This window comes from Palaemon carinicauda, chromosome 24, assembly GCF_036898095.1.
Source record: "Palaemon carinicauda isolate YSFRI2023 chromosome 24, ASM3689809v2, whole genome shotgun sequence".
Taxonomy (NCBI): Eukaryota; Metazoa; Arthropoda; class Malacostraca; order Decapoda; family Palaemonidae; genus Palaemon; species Palaemon carinicauda.
Window position 1 is genome coordinate 63,655,198 of NC_090748.1, and position 17,500 is coordinate 63,672,697.

At 39.9% G+C, this 17,500-nt stretch overlaps 1 protein-coding gene across 1 annotated transcript in view; it reads left to right on the forward strand.

Annotated features, from left to right (window-relative positions):
- Positions 1–17,500, forward strand: part of LOC137618127 (globin CTT-VIII-like) — a 642,050-nt gene that overhangs the window by 516,712 nt on the left and 107,838 nt on the right. The window contains exon 3 of the mRNA XM_068348142.1: positions 1,051–1,171. Coding sequence (XP_068204243.1) covers positions 1,051–1,171 — 121 coding nt within the window. The remainder of the gene's footprint in view (positions 1–1,050; positions 1,172–17,500) is intronic.

Consider the following 17,500-nt stretch of genomic DNA (forward strand, 5'->3'; position numbering starts at 1 on the left):
TATGAAATATTACACTTCTTATTCAATCATACTGAGATGTGTTAGATCCTGTCGGGTTATTCGGGGGGGAGGGAATTTCGAGTTACCACAATAGGGTACAGTCTTTGTCTCATATACAGATAACCAGTGAGTATCTTACCTTGCAAACAAAGTTAAAAAATGAATATACAACATTATCCTTATTTTAGAATAAATAACTTGAGAATTATCTTCTTTCTATCTAAAAAGATGAAACCAAGCTGTGTGCATCACTTTTTGAGTGCCATTTTTGTTACCATCAGTAAGATTCAATTCTCAGCTTCCGTTAGATAATGCTAGAGCCCCTAAATGAGGAGGAAATTTATAACTAACAGATGTTATCGTCAGTGGTTTTGACACTTTTATTCTGAAACAATTATCGACGAACATACAGATGAAAAAACACTTTGAACACTGATTTTCCCATAGGACCTTCCAATTCTTTATGCCATCTACCCTTTTTCTTTAGCACTGTGATGCTCCTCACCAGGAATAGCATATATATATATATATATATATATATATATATATATATATATATATATATATGTATATTTATTTATGTATGTATAAGTAAATGTTTATGTGTATATTTATATCATCGGTGCTCATCCTCAAACAAAAGGTCAACGGAACTTACGTTCCCATAGACTATGAAAATATTTTGGCCATAAGAAAGAGTACATCAAACATTATATTGATAGAAAATTATTCATAACTCACATTGATTAATCACTAAAATTATAATGCATGCATCCTTTAATAAAATATATAATGGAAATAAAAAATCATTGTTATTATCATTACATGGCAATCTGCAACCCTAGTTGGTAAGACCAAGTACCCTGAATACAAACAAGGTAAAAAAATGAGAGGTAAAAAATAAAAAATATGATAAGCAAATGTAAATTAAGTACAAAAAAAAAGTTGATAATTTAAGTAACAAGACTCATGTTTGTGTTTGCGTACATTGTTTTCGTGCATTGATAGAGTGTAATGCCATGTCCTAAGCATAAAATGTTTCTTTTCTAGGGTGATGGGATTCGTGAACAAGGCAGTTGGCAGACTCGATCAGCCAGAGAAACTGTTACCACTTTTGTCTGATTGTGGAAAGAGTCACTACTACTACGGCGCTAATATCAGCTATATTGATGTATGTATCATTTTCACTGTTTATCTTTTTTTTTTTTTTTTTTTTTTTTTTGAGAAATGTTTGGAAGGGTTTTAAGATACCTGAATGAAGTATTCAGGCCCTGAGTCACCCAAACTACTTTTAATTCGTTTCAATGGATAAATAGGTACCATTAGTTTATCTTAAAACAATCTGAGGCGCTATCAATTCATGGTATCTTTCAGTTATCTATCAGGGAAGAGTTACTTTAATAAATATTACTTAATCAACAATCTCAACTACCCAAAACTTTAAGGCCCACTTGATAAATTGGCAAAGATATAACATTTTAACGGTCTCAATAGACGAACAAGAATTTATTTTTGGACCCATGAAATTCAACTCAAAATGATTCCTTTTAATTTTCATCATCATTATTCAAAGACAGTAAAGGGAAGACAGGAATGTAGCTAGAATTTCTGTGAACATTTGCCGCTTTAGTAGGTCACGGCTACAACAGACGGCGATGAAATATTGTGCAATTGACGTCTGTTACTCATTTACTCAGGTCATTGTTGCCAGATGGAAAAATTTCACCAGCGTTCTTTTCAAACTATGATCGTTGTTTTTTATGAAGCATGATACAAATCTATGCTTCCCCATCAATAAAACAAATTTTATCATTTAGAAAAATAAACGTACCAATGTTTTTTTTTATTTTACCATTGAAGCTCAGTAAGTTGTATTTCCATCCTTCTCAAGGGAATTTGGGATCCCATAATGTGATAACACTGACTCAAGATTTCAAAACAATGGAAGCAATGACATCGTTATAAATAAAACAAGTAGCAAATGTTTAATATATTGCCCCTTAAGAATAGACTATCGTCAAATGGTGCAGTTTTCTTCCATTTATCGATGCAAAGTAAAGGTTAGGTTGTATATTTACTGTATATATGGTTACAACTAGCTGAAAATGTGTACTTTATCAAAGTCCGAGCTTATACATTGAAAGAGGGCCTAATAGAGACTAAAGCCATTTCGAGAGGTCTTTATTTTGCTAAGTGCAAACTCGTACCTCTAGAAACCAAAAATCACATTCAATTCAGAAAAAAAGCAGGTCATGTTTTCTGACCTTACCTCACTATGGTACGAGTAAAGTATGACTCTCAACAAGCCTAAGACAATATTAGAACACTCACCACTAATCTTCTCCCCCCCTAGTTTAGTCTTGCATTTTGTAGATGTATGCAGCCTTAAGTTAGCCATATACACAGTCGGCTGTTTAATGATAGCAATAAATATCGCATATACGTATTAAATTTCGTATCAACTCTTATTGTGTAAAGGAAGAGAGTCCTTAGCTTATGAGAAAGTAAATGAACGACCTATATGAGTATCAAAAAGAATATAGGTATTAAAATGATCAGTACAATTCAATACAAATAAATTGAAAAGCACTGGAGGAAAAATAATAGACCAATCGTTGGATAACTATCATAGTAACATTATTTTTAGGCTCAAGCCATGTCGTCCTGATGGAAGGTTCCTATAAGTAGCTTCCAAGGGATATTTGAACTACAGTGATATTCCCAGAGAATTTACCTTTATGTCTCCAGAATTCTAACTCCTGGCACGAATATCCTTAAAGTTTCTTTTAAGGATATTGCATAATCAGGCGATATATATCTTGATACGACACATAGCAATCTTCACCCCGAATAGCGTTTTCGCCTCGAGAAGGAAGATTGGCAAATTAGAAGGGGAGCTGTTATCAAGGTTACCCTTCCTCCCATACTACTATTGAGTATCTAGATGGCGCCATATCCAAGATGGTGGTTATTCCTATTTTTGTAGCGAATTTGCATGGTGGTGTTCCCTGTTGATCGAACCTTTTGATCGATTTTGAGAGGATTATTATGCAATCTCCAGCTTTTTTCGCCTCTGGAAAGTTGAGTATTCATTCTTTACAATGTATAGTTTTTAGCTTCTGCTCCACAGTGAAATTAGAGTAATTAATTGTGTTAGGAGCTAGGCCTGTCACCGGAGGCGCCATGGGCGCTATCGTTCATTATGCATGTGTTATTTAGTTAGCAGAATGATTCCCGGTTGTAATAGTAGTAATAAATTATGAAAGCTATTTAGGCACAATTATACTAGTAAAGATATTTATTTCATGCATAATTTCCTCTTCCTTTTGTCGATTGTATACGTTAGAGTTTCGGCGATTTAGGTAACCGAGATCTCGTCTTGCCTAGGCTAGCTAGCCTAGGCGTTGTGGCATACATTAAGACATTATCCCTGTTTACCCTCGTGTATCGTTTTATTAATTCAATGGGAGATAGTACATCTCCTAGAATTATATAACTCAATACTTGTCTCCTGTGGAGATTTAAGGGTAATCCCTCCTTCCCTCTGAGTGCAGCCATAGGCTACAACTCTATCTTGGTCTTGCCATTGAGTAGACAATCAGGCTTGACTAGGCTAGTGTAGTCTGTCTCTTTCCCTGGCCGGCAGATGGCCGACTTTGGGTTTTTGACAGAACCTCTGAGTATTCAGCCTTTTGCCGGTGGCCGGCCGGCAGGGTGAGTAGTCATTCCCCTGCCGGCCTCAGCCGCCGGCTTATTAGGCTAGACCTCCCCAGGCCCCACTTGAAGTGGTTGTAAGATGCCGCCACCTTCTCCCCTGCGGTCTAGAAGACTAGTCCTGTGCTCACAGACCTTAGGCTGAAGAATAGACATTCTTCTGCTGCCTAGGATGGCGCCGGCACTGAAACGATGTTTCTCCCATGTTGAGAGGGGGCGGCAAGCCTGCCGCCTCCCCTTAACTCTATTGGCAAACCCTAGGTTGAAGAATAGATATTCTTCTGCCGCCTAGGACGGCGCCGATATTGAAACAGAGTTTCTTCGTTGTGTGGTAGGACCGGCAACCATGCCGCTTCCTTCCACACTTCATACAGGACCTTTTCCTTACCCCCTCTATCCTTTAGCGATGACTTAGACATCGCATTCCTTGTGGCCGTCGTCCTGCAATCTCACCGCTTGCCAGCGGGTTGTGGGGCCGGCCGGGCTCCTACTTACGCAGCTGTTTAGCCACTCAGTCTTTCCCTTACGGACATAGGATTGTGCCGGCTATGGCGGCTGCCGGTGGGAGACCCCTCTGCCGCTGAAGGTTCTTCAGTCCTCCCTTGGACTGCCATCCACAGATTGCCGGCAATGGTCTTTGTGGCTGGATGGAAGCCTGTATGATGCATTCTCCCCTTCCATTTGAACCTTCCTTCTGGAGGAAGGCAGTAAGTTTATATACTTACATCCTTATTTAGTGTAATCATACATTGAAATAAGGCAGTTCTTCACTCCATGCTTTCTCTCTCTCTATCACCTAGTGCCGCCAGGTACTAGCCGGCCGGGCCGGCGCTGTCAGGTACTTACTCAGTCGGCGGCATGCCGACTGTACCGGTGCCGCCGGATACAAACCTGCCGGCAATATACCAGACCGGTAGCATGCCGGCCGGGCCAGCGCCGTCAGGTACTTACTCAGTCGGCGGCATGCCGACTGTACCGGTGCCGCCGGATACAAACCTGCTGCCCATATGCCGGCTGGACTGTGCCTCCAGGGACTAGCTCTGCCAGCAATATGCCGACTGAATTACAGTATATGATCATACAGTAGCCAGTATATTTGCAGTAGAGTATATACTGCAGATAGAAAACTATTGTATATATTATACAGTAGTTAATTTCCAACATATCTTGTGTATCCTTGCCCAGTCTTTTGCTGAGACCAATCCTATATTGAAGGAATAGAATTCCTTCAATACTCTGATTAGAAATCAGTCTACAATTTACCCTACAATATTGAATATTTAGAAGGGTCAGTGGTAGAACACTTTCTATCGCTAAAGGTTAGAACCCTTATCTTTGAGCTTCCCTGATCAGGAAGTTCTATAGTTGTAATATTGGAAGGGAACGTCACAGGAATTGGTTGGGTGGGATACACAAGTATGTGTCTTATTTAATTTCTAGTCCGGTCGGCGACATGACGACCGGACCGTACCGCCAGGTGCTATCCATGCCGGCAACACACCGGCTGAACTACAGTATATGATTATACAGTAGCTAGTATATTTGTAATATAGTATATATTGCAAACAGAAAACTATAGTATTATAATACAGTAGTTAGTTTCTAACATATCTTGTGTACCCTTGTACAGGCTTTTGCTGAGACTGAACCTATATTGAAAGAATTGAATTCCTTCAATACTCTGATTGGAAATCAGTTAATACTTATCCCCCAATATTAAATAATTAGAAGGGTCAGTGGTAGTGTACACTTCTTCTATCCCTAGGGGTTAGAACCCTTCTCTTTCGAGATGCCCTGATAAAGGAAACTCTTTATCTTTAATATTGGGGGGAGATTACAGCAATTGGCTGGGAGGGATACACAAGTATGTGTCTTTCCCTATTTCTTTCTAGCTTACTATCCTAAGCTATAATGATTAAAATATGAATAATTAAATATCTGTTTAGCATGTGAGATAAACAATCATATACTCATTTTGTTTTCCTTTCTTTACAGGAGGAGCCCCAGATGACATGCGATGCGATCTTCTGCAATCTTAGGAGTAAGTACTTCTACGGTCATAGAGCATGCAGGTCTCATGCCCCTTGCACCATTATTACCGAATCCCTGTAATATTGGGACCCCCAAGTCTGCAATATCTGCCGGACCTTAGTGACCGAAGGTTTTGATGACCCCAAGTCAATGGAGTCTAGAGATGCGGCACGTAAAAATCTACGCAAATGGGTATGAGGGTTCCAGGAAAACTCTCCGGGACCATACCTACCAAACGATAGGATGCGTAGTTTACTGTTCCCGAAAGTGGTAGTGAATTGGTTGTGCCCCAAGCACGACTCGCGCCTCCCTGTGTCCAGATTACCATTAAGATGAATGGCAGGGAGGCACCCCTGGGAGAAGATGACGATATCATGTCGGAATTTCTTCCGTCTGTGCCGGCCCCGGAGCCATTACCCTCGACGTCTTCACCTTCTACCCCTCCACTGGACAATACAAGCCAGGCGCTGGCCCATCTTACGGATTTAATGGAGAACATTCACAAACGAGGTGAAACAAGGGAAGCGAAATTCAAGAGAGAGCTCAGTAAAGCTCCACTTATCACCTCCCGAGGGTCATTCAAGCAACCCAGAGACCAAGACCTCCCGACTTGCTCCAAAACCAATTCCTGGAGGTATGCGAAGCTTATGCCGATTTTGAACGGCAAACTCTACATCTCAGAGAAGATGGGAGCTGTCCCCCCAGATGACATCCAGTTTTGGCCAAACTTTAACGCTTTCCCTGATTTCTTCATTCGACTGAAGCATGAACCAATATCAAAAGAGGAGACAGAATCGGAGGAAGTCATGGTTTTCGACCACGATAAGGCACAGGCTCTCTTGTCAAGTAGCCTGAGAAAGGCGGGTTATTCGGTATCGAGAGTATCCGCCTTGAGCAAGAAACACCCTACCTTTCTTTCCCCTGATTCAATAGCATTCCCCTTTATGTGGAAGGCGTTTAAATCTGTTGCCAAGGCAGTGGAGGCAGACAAACCATGCCCTGCACTTGAGGAGTGCAGGCCTCTGTCACTAACCTTACCCATGCAGGAGAAGGAATGGAAGGAAGTCCACCTAACCTTCTCAGTAGGGAAACTGGACAGGGACATGGCTGGACGACAGTTTAGCTAGAATCTCCCTAAACTTTCAGAGTTTCTCTTGTGCAAGGAACAAGAGACAAAGGAGAGACTTGTGGCCTCTTTATCCCTACAAAACTGCATAGAGATGTGTGGAGGCCAACGAGGTACCCCAGACATGCTCATGGTCTTGGCCAAAATGCATATGGCCACCTTAGTAAAAGGCCTATATGCTTTTATGAAGGCTAGGAGAGCCTGTAGAGAGTTCGTGTTCGCTGCTGCAACAGTGAAACACGAGCCCAGGAAGCTGATATCTTCCAACATCTGGGGTAAAGACCTCTTTCCAAACGATGTAGTCAAAGAGGTAGTCGAGAAAGCTATCACGGAGAATAGGAACCTTCTCCAGAAGTAGGGCATCTCTTCAAAGAGGAAGTCTTCCCCGGATGTGGGTCCCAAACCTAAAAGGAAGACGAAAAAGCCTATACTTTCCCCTCGGCCTGCTCAACAACACCCCACAGTTTCTATGACCGCGGTGCCCCAGGTAGGCGGTCGAGGAGGTAAACCGTCCGATCAATCGAAGCAAGGAGACGCTTCCGGTACGAGGGAGGCTCCAACAATTTCAGGATCGTTGGACCTTCGATCCTTGGGCCCAAGGCCTAATCAAGATTGGACTAGGAAACTAGACATATCTCCACAATTACTTCCTCAACTTTTCCAACACTTCAACCCCGTATCAGAATAGTAAACCCTATAGCTCTTGAGCGTACAGGTTATAAGGAAAGCAAAGTCCATCAAATTTCAGGGAAGGCTGTTTTGTGTTCCCGAGAAGGACTCAAGAAAACTCGGAGTCATTCTGGACTTGTTGCCACTCAACAAGTTCATAAGAAACAGCAAGTTCCAGATGTTAATCCTTCTACACATAAGGACCCTATTGAAAAAAAAGGGGCACTCACAGTCTCAATAGACCTGACAAATGCCTATTGGCATCTTCTAGTCAGTCGCCCCCACTCCCTCTACCTAGGATTCATGTTGAAGAAGATAAAGTATGTTCTAAGCGCCATACTCTTCGGACTAAACATAGTTCCAAGTATCTTCACGAAATTGGCAGATGCAGTCGTGTAACAACCACGCCAAGAAACTGTTCAGGTAACAAAGTACCTGGACGACTGGCCGGTGTGGGCAGCACCCGAAGCAGCTGGTCTGCAAACCTCCAAGGAGGTAACCCAGTTCCTGGAACTTCTGGGATGCAAAATCAACTTCAAGAAGTCTCGACTCTTTCCATCTCAAAGGTTTCAATGACTGAAAGTCCATTGGAACCTGAGGTCACATTGTCTCTCCTTTCTCTTAGGGAAGAAGAAGGAGATCGCAGGGTCGGTCAAAAGATTACTCTAATCCGACAGGATTTCAAGACGCTAACAGGAAAGAGTACTGGATTCTCTCCAGTTCGCAGCAGTGACAGACCCAGTGCTAAGAGCACAGCTGAAAAATGCGTCAGGAGTCTGGAGAAGATACACATCAAGCGCTCAAAGAGATCTAAAATGACTAATATCGGCCTTACTTTGATCACTTCTCAACTCATGGTCAAAGGCCAAGAGCCTAATGAGGACCGTGCCCTTGCAACCACCTCTACCATCGATGATCATCCAGATGGATGCCTCGACGGAAGAATGGGGATTTTCATTCCCATCAAAAGAAAGTCCAAGGGATTTGTTCATCTCTGTTCAAGGCCCTTTTCATTAACATTTGGGAAGCCATGGCAGTCCTTTTGACGTTGGGAAAACTCTCCCCACGCAGATCAGCCCTCATCAGGCTTATCTTGGACAGCGAAGTGATAGTGAGACATCTGAGCCGATAAGGCGAGAGATCGTCCCAGATAATCTACGTGATATTAGCCATCCCTTGCTTAACGAAACGGCACCTATCAGCAGTTCACTTACAAATCATCCGCAATGTGACAGCGGAGGCTCTACTCGGGCTCAAGCCGATAGAGTCAGAATAGTCCACAGACGCAGACTCATTCTCTTCCATCTTGGAACAACTCACGGAACTGCAGAACGGCCTCTTCGTGACGAACGTCATCAAGAAACTACCTCGATATGTAGCCCCATAAGAGGACCCTCTAGAGTAGATAAGGGACGCCATGTCCCTAGTTTGGAACGGATGGACCCGTAATTTCCTGTTCCTTCCATCCAATCTCCTGCTGAAGGTCCTCAACATGCTGAGACCCTTCCAAGGAGCGGCAGCTCTAATGGCTCCCAAATAGCCCAAGAGCTACTGGTCCCCTCTAGTGAGGGAACTGAAGCTGAGGCTGGCTCTTGTACCGAACCCAGCACTGTCTCAACGGGTTCAGAAGTTAACTGTCTTCGGTTCATCACAGAGAACCCAAAACCTTCATTTCATGATTTTCTCGCCCTAGCAGTTAAGAATAGATTTGGGATCTCAAAAGGCAGTATAGGCTTCTTAGAAGAATACAAGTCTAAGTCAACTAGAAGACAATATGAATCGTCTTGGAAGAATTGGGTTTCAATAGACTTCTGTTCGTCCTTCTTTATCCACCTTCATAATCAAGGTCTGGCAACTAGCACGATAACTACGTGTAAGCAAGCCTTGACTAGACCTCTTCTATATGCCTTTCAAGTGGATCAGACAAACGAAAGCATGCGCTAGACTTAGGCCTGCAGCTCCTCCGAAGCCCATTCCATGGTCTTTAGACAAGGTCCTACATTGTGCTTCATCTGGGGATGATGAAGATTGTTCTCTCAAAGATCTAACCCAGAAGGTTATTTTCCTGTTCACTATAGCCTCAGGGGCTAGAGTTATTATTATTATAATTATTATTATTATTATTATTAGCCAAGCTACAACCCTAGTTGGAAAAGCAACATCCTATAAGCCCTAGGGCTCCAACAGGGAAAAATAGCCCAGTGAGGAAAGGATATAAGGAAATAAATAAATGATGAGAATAAATTAACAATATATCATTCTAAAAACAGTAACAGTGTCAAAACAGATACGTCCTATATAAACTATTAACAACGTCAACAACAGATATGTCATATATAAACTATAAAAAGACTCATGTCAGCCTGGTCACCATAAATACATTTGCTCCAACTTTGAACTTTTGAAGTTCTACTGGTTCAACTACCCGATTAGGAAGATCATTCCACAACTTGGTCACAGCTGGAATAAAACTTCTAGAATACTGTGTAGTAATGAGCTTCATGATCGAGAAGGCCTGGCTATTAAAATTAACTGCCTCCCTATTATTACGAACAGGATAGAATTGTCCAGGGAGATCTGAATGTGAAGGATGGTCAGAGTTATGAAAAATCTTATGCAACATGCATAATGAACTAATTGAATGACGGTGCCAAAGATTAATATCTAGATCAGGAATAAGAAATTTAATAGACCATTAGTTTCTGTCCAACAAAATAAGCTGAGAATCAGCAGCTGAACCCTAGACAGGAGAACAATACTCAAAACAAGATAGAATGAAAGAATTAAAACACTTCTTCAGAATAGATTGATCATTGAAAATCTTGTAAGACTCTCTCAATAAGCCAATTTTTTGTGCAATTAAAGAAGACACAGACCTAATGTGTTCCTACAAAAGTAAATTTGCTGTCGAGAATCACATTTTAAAAGAGTCATACAAATTTGAAGAAACATTATCAATACTGAGATCCGGATGTTGAGGAGCCATCGTCCTTGACCTACTTACAATCATACTTTGAGTTTTATCAGGATTCAACTTCATACCCCATAATTTGCACCATGCACTAATTGTAGCTAAATCTCTATTAAGGGATTCACCAGCCCTAGATCTACATTCAGGGGATGGAATTGATGCAAAGAGAGTAGCATCATCTGCATATGCAACAAGCTTGTTTTCTAGGCCAAACCACATGTCATGTGTATATAGTGTGAAAAGTAATGGGCCAAGAACACTACCCTGAGGAACACCAGATATCACATTCCTATATTCACTATGGTGCCCATCAACAACAACTCTTTGAGATCTATTACTTAAAAAAACAATAATAATGCTAAGAAACGACCCATCCAATCCCAACTGTTTGAGTTTGAAAACAAGGGCCTCATAATTAACACGGTTGAAGGCAGCACTAAAATCAAGGCCAATAATACGAACTTCCTGACCACAATCAAGGGATTTCTGTACAGCGTTGGAGAGTGTAAGAAGGGCATCACATGCTCCAAGGCCTTTACGAAAACCAAATTGCAAACTAGGGAGCAGATGATTACCTTCAGCAAATCTATTAAGAGGTTTTGCCAAAAGACATTCAAAAACTTTAGATAATATGGGAGTTATGGAAATTGGGCGGTCATCAGTGGGACTTGAGCTACCACAAACACATTTACATAGAAGAGTAACATTACCAATTCTCTAACAAGTGCTAAAAGCTCCTCTTCTTGCTAACTTGCACAAAATAACAGATAACTTTGGAGCTAAGAAATCTGCTGTCTTTATAAAAAACAAAGGAAAAATAACATTTGGGTCTACACCTCCATAATCATCAAGGTCCATCAACAGAGCTTTTATCTCACGAGATCGAAAAGCTAAACTAGTTAGTTTAGCCTCAGGAAAAAGGGAATGAAGAAGTTCAAGTTTTTCATTACTCTGTTTACTGTCAAAAACATCAGCCAAAAGGGTTGCCTTTTCATTTGGACAGTGAGTGACTGAGCCATCTGGTTTAAGTAAAGGAGGAACTCTTGCATTTACACCAAAGAGTGCAGATTTAAGGGTAGACCACCATTTATGTTCCTGAGTTGTACCAGAAAGGTTTTCTTTTATGGTTAAAGTGTACTCCTTTTCAGTTGAGGCATAAACTCTCTGAGCAAAAGCTCGAAGCTGAGTATAGTTGTTCCAGGGCAAATCTGATCTGTTACCCTTCCAAAGAGGATGGGCCTCCTGCTTCTCCAAATAAGCACGTCTACAATCATCATTGAACCACGGTTTGTCCTTCACTCGCTACCTTAGCACACGAGAAGGGATACGCCTATCAATTATGTTGACTAGATTCTCATTCAAAGGGACAACAAGATCTACACTACTATATAATTGTGACCAATTCAAGCACAAAAGATCAAGCAAAATCCCATTCCAGTCTTCTTGGGATTTCATATAAATTTTACAAGAGTATGATATATCAGGGACAGGCTGCTCAGTCTTCACTAGTAATGAAATCAAGGCATGATCAGATGTCCCGACTGGAGAACCAACCATACTAGTTATAACGCCAGGGAAGTCAGTGTATACGAGGTTCAAGCAATTACCAGATCTGTGAGTAGCTTCATTTAGGATTTGCTCACAGACTGATTCAGAGGCAAAGCCTAAAGCTCTTAAGTTAGTGAAATAGTAGCCATATCAAGAAATGAGGGCCACATTCAGTTCACAGAAGTGGGAGAACTGAATCTCTTTCCTGATCCAGCTTTTCTCGCCAAGAACGAGCTACCCACTAATAGATGGGGTCCCTGGAGAATCTGCCCTCTGGAGGAAGATGTCTCTATGTCCGGTGGAGTGTCTAAAGGTCTATCTTCATAGAACTTCAGACTTCAGGGGAGGACAGCCCTTCAAAGGATCAAACTTATCCCTAAAACAACTGAGGGCGAAGCTCACCTACTTCATTCCCAGAGCGGATCCTGACAGTACACCCGCAGGTCATGATCCGAGGAAAATTGCTTCATCACTGAACTTTTTTCAGTATATGGACTTTGAGCGTCTGCACTTACATACTGGATGGAAATCATCCAGAGTGTTCTACAAACATTACACTAAGCAAGTTCATGAACTGAAGCATTGTGTGGTGGCGGCAGGTAGTGTATTAAAACCTGTCGTCTAGTGCTGTGATGAACAGTTAATTGATTGGGACTATCAATTAGGGTGAAAAGGTGTTGACACTCCCAGTGCGATACCTTTTAAGTTCAAAATCTCAGTAGTGGAATTATACAGATAACACTTGTGCCGTGTGTACGTAGTACACAGTGTTGATAGTATACAACATTTACAGAATATATATTGGGAAGATTTATCAAAATTTTTAGTTTTAGAAGGGCACTCATCATTTCATCCCTTTCAGGGAGGGAAAAATATTTTCTGTATACATTGTACTTATAATTCCTTCAACACGTTACATTCGTTACACTCGTTTTTCCATTTAGTCATTTATTCGAAATAAATGTCTATCAGAATGTAATTGTGTCCTATTTGGCCCTGCAATTTGTACACTAAATATGCCAGAGTTCTCTTACTTATTTAGTTAAGTAAACCTCATATCATTGTATGCTTACGAACAATGGATATAGTTGATACTTGTATTATTCTGACAATATATACAAACCTTGAGACTGTTTGTATATCTGGTGTATACTTATGTTTTTTAATACAATATATGCTAACCTTGAGGCCCCTTTTCTACTGTCTAGTATGACTCTTCCCTGCAGGGGGCAGGAAGCACTAATATTGTCTATGATTAGTGGTAATGACGGATAACGGTAACGTCATTTGTCTCAATGGTCCAGATAACCATAGAAAAATTGTCCCAAGGTTAAGGCAACTAGGAAAATCCACAGATACAGTACTTTCTAGTAATTCTCTGGTAAACTTCCATCAGGACGACATGGCTTGAGCCCAAAAAACATATTTTGGGTGACGAGAAAAATCTATTTTTGGGTGAGATAGCCATGTCGTCCTGATGGACCCGCCCACCTTTTCTATAGAAAAGGCATTGGCAGGATCCCTCCTGAAACTACTATATCTCTAGTACCATGCTCAATGCTACTTGGAATGATCGCCATCTTGGATATGGCACCATCTAGATACTCAATAGTAGTATGGGAGGAAGGGTAATCTTGATAACGGCTCCCCTTCTAATTTGCCAATCTTCCCCCTCGAGGCGAAAACGCTATTCGGGGTGAAGATTTCTATGTGTCGTATCAAGGTATACGTCCCCTGATTATGCGATATCCTTAAGAGAAATTTTAAGGATATTCGCGCCAGGAGTTAGAATTCTGGTGACCTAAAGGTAAATTCTCTGGGAATATCACTGTAGTTCAAATATCCCTTGGAAGCTACTTATAGGAACCTTCCATCAGGATTACATGGCTATCTCACCCAAAAATAGGGTTTTTCGCTTCACTCAAAATCCGTTATATGAACCCTCCGAAATACCGAATCGCGTAGTTATTTATCTAATTAGTTTGGTGCGTCGGCAATAGATGGTGCTGATCAGGCGCACGGTTTTTTATAGGTAGGCTCTCCTGTCATCCCTTTACTGTCTTTGATCCTTATCAATATTATGGTAGTAGTAGTAGTAGTAGTAGTAGTAGTAGTAGTAGTAGTAGTAGTATACAAGGAACATTTTTGTGTTCTGACAAATGAAGGATACATGATTTTATATGTATAATGTTACAATACATAATGTTTATCTCTAAGTAGCTGCTAACTCCTTCGTCATGCTTACAACCTTCCTCAAGCGTCTATTTTCATTGACATCCAAGATATTTTGGTACAAGATTTTTTCTTAGCATAGGGTCAGGATTTGCAGGTGTCCAGTCTACTTGAAAAAATGTACCCCTGTTCGCTTTTCTATCTTCAATCAAAAGTTTGGTTTGCAGTACGTAGTAATCCATATTAATCCTATTCAAATTGCTTGTGAATTGGTTCTCAGCTATCGTGGGTATGGAGTGGATTAACATCTCCTCCAATAGTTCTGCTTCCCGTATTATTACTTTTGAATATTACAGCTATCAAAGTTCATTCTGTTAATTTCGTCCCAACCAGAAATTGCTAACGCATTATTCCGTGTTCTTCCAGATTTTCTGTGCTTGGAGAGTTTTCTTTTCCAATTTCTACCTTTAAAGGTTACACCTATCTGGTTCTCAGCAAGTGTCTATGAATGACGATAATATTCCCGCACCCTACTTCTAGATTCCATCTGATCCTGATACCCATTTGTAACCGAGATTGGCAAGCAGAGGTCGTACCCAAAACCATCCTAACAAAGCACAGTGTGTGTGCTTTCCATCAGAACGGAAACCAGTTATAGAATGTTCGTGGATATTCAATGTCTGATCAACAAACATTTCTGTAATTGGATGATTCATTGCCATCGCAAGAGGTATTTGTTGAAGGCTAAGAAATTTCGTTGCACTGTATTGATTTTCCTTGTTTGGTTGGTAGGTAATGTTACTATGTCCACAGCTTATCATGAAATGGATTTACTTTGTAGGGGGTGGGGTGTTTGCTTGGAAATAATGTGCAACCTATTATTTCAAAAAACTGTTGTGGTGATAGGACTTGTTTACAATTATCAATACTATAAAAAATCACTAGGCTCTCCTAAAGGGTACGATTCCTTTGATCTCATGATCAAATAATCTACTAACCATATATATACCATCTCTCTCTCTCTCTCTCTCTCTCTCTCTCTCTCTCTCTCTCTCTCTCTCTCTCTCTCTCTCTCTCTGTCTCTGTGTGCATCGTGCAACCTATTTCATATCTAATTTGCAAATATTTCATATTGTTCCATATAATAGTTTTTTATATAGGTCTTTTCTAAATAAAATTAAACTTAACTTGTTACAAACCATAAATAGATCTTCCTCGCTTTACTATGTCATATATTCCAATTAGACAGACGTTGTGATGTACGCCCAACTAATATATTTAGGAATATGCAAAAAATCTTAAACCTGTAAAATGTGTTGAGTGCATCAGCAAGGTTAGAGAGAGATATCCTCTGAAAGAAAACATCAAAGATTCTTTGTAGATAATAAGATTCTTATACCCCAAGCTTTATCAAAACTTCTGGGGAACTTCTCTCTTATTCTTGGATGTAATTTAATATCAGAGCCATCATCTACGGACGAAGTGAAGCCTGAAACAAAAGGATGGATCTTGGCAAACATTATTTTTCATAAGCGCCACCGATTCCAATTCCATTAATCATATCTAAGTTTTCTGAGATGGCGAAATCATTCTTCCGTGTTCAATTTACTTTTTTCCTTTTAAGAAACGAAAAACAGAAAACGAAGACCGAAGTGAGCTAAAACAAAATTGGGTAACCCAATACTTTTCCACTGGGTGCGAGATAAAAAATATTTGGTCTTGCACAGATGTTTACTGTTATACTTTAGAAGTAAAATCTTAAACTAATACTATCTACTGGATGACTAAATGTAACAATTCCCGTTCAGTTTTGTGCAGAAGAAATCTAATGGTTCTGTGCATAAAAACGTGAAATAAGGGCTAATTACTGATGAAATTCATCTCGGCAGTGCGATGATGAAAAGTTGCCTAACAAAAACAGTAATTCTTTGGTTCTCATTAAGAAATAAACAAATTCCCATCGAGCACACGCAAAACCATAACAACTCAGCTTATGCTTATGTCTAAACCTACAAGTAGGATTATTTTATCTAATACAAGTTGAAAATGTTGCTAAGCCTCGGTAATTACTGAAAACTAATAATGAGTATTTACTTAGGGGAAACGAAGGGCATTATGTTAATCTATTCTTTTATTATCTACATAATATTTCTTAATTTTCTGTCTTCAAATGGACTATTCAATCCATGGATTACCTATAGATATCGACAATTTGTATCAAAGTGAAATTCTATGTAATTGCAGTTTCATTTATTCAGCTAGAAAAAATATTATTCATTGTGTATCATTGGGAATCTAGACAAAGAATTTTACCATAAATGTGTATTATTATCGTCGTCGATATAAATTCCATTGTCACAATATTATTATCATTGATATTACTGACATTATCATTATCATCCTTTTTATTATTATTAAGCTGTTTCCCCTTAGAGAAGCTGGCACCAGAGAAAGAAACATACACAATAGCCACTGCAATATTCACAATTTAAACAGATATATCAAGGAGAATACCTCTGTAACATTAGCCATTTCATTTTCCTATACGCGGCTCATTATGAGCAAGTCGTAGACCCTTACCCTGACTGCACCATATATAACTATCGTGTCTGCTCTCTCAGTTTTTGCACTATTTATTTCCAGTAGAAATTTAAAACCATTCATCCAGAACATATTTCCAAATTATATCATTTTTTACTAGGTCGTCACCAAGGTCCATAGAATATTCTAAAGACCTTGGCCCTCACCATCTCAGTTATTGTTTGCTGCATGTGCATCACGCATATTGCTCATCTCGACAGCTTAAATTTTTCTCTGTCATTTGCAATAAACATATCAATCCTAATAAATGAAGAAGAATTCAGTTTATATTCAGTTAGTACCACCTCCATGGCATTCACAGGCAGCTGAATTTCCTTTCATTTTTTGCATGCAGAAAAAAAAAGTTTTTGACCTTATTGTTACCTTGACCTTTACTCCTGACTCAATCACTTCCAAAATCTAATCAAATTGTCCTTGGATCATGGCCAATCATCCAACCAAATTCCGTGAAGATTAGGTAAAATAATTTTTGGGTCATGAGAATCACAAACATACAGACAGACATAAAAACAAATAAATACACAAACAAGGGTAATGACCACTATATCATATATATCACAAGATAGGCTATTGAATTATGCAAATTTTCCCAGATAAAAGTAACCAAAGATATAGCAAAAATACATTTTTACCTTTTTGTGACCTTGTCTTGACTTTTTGACACAATC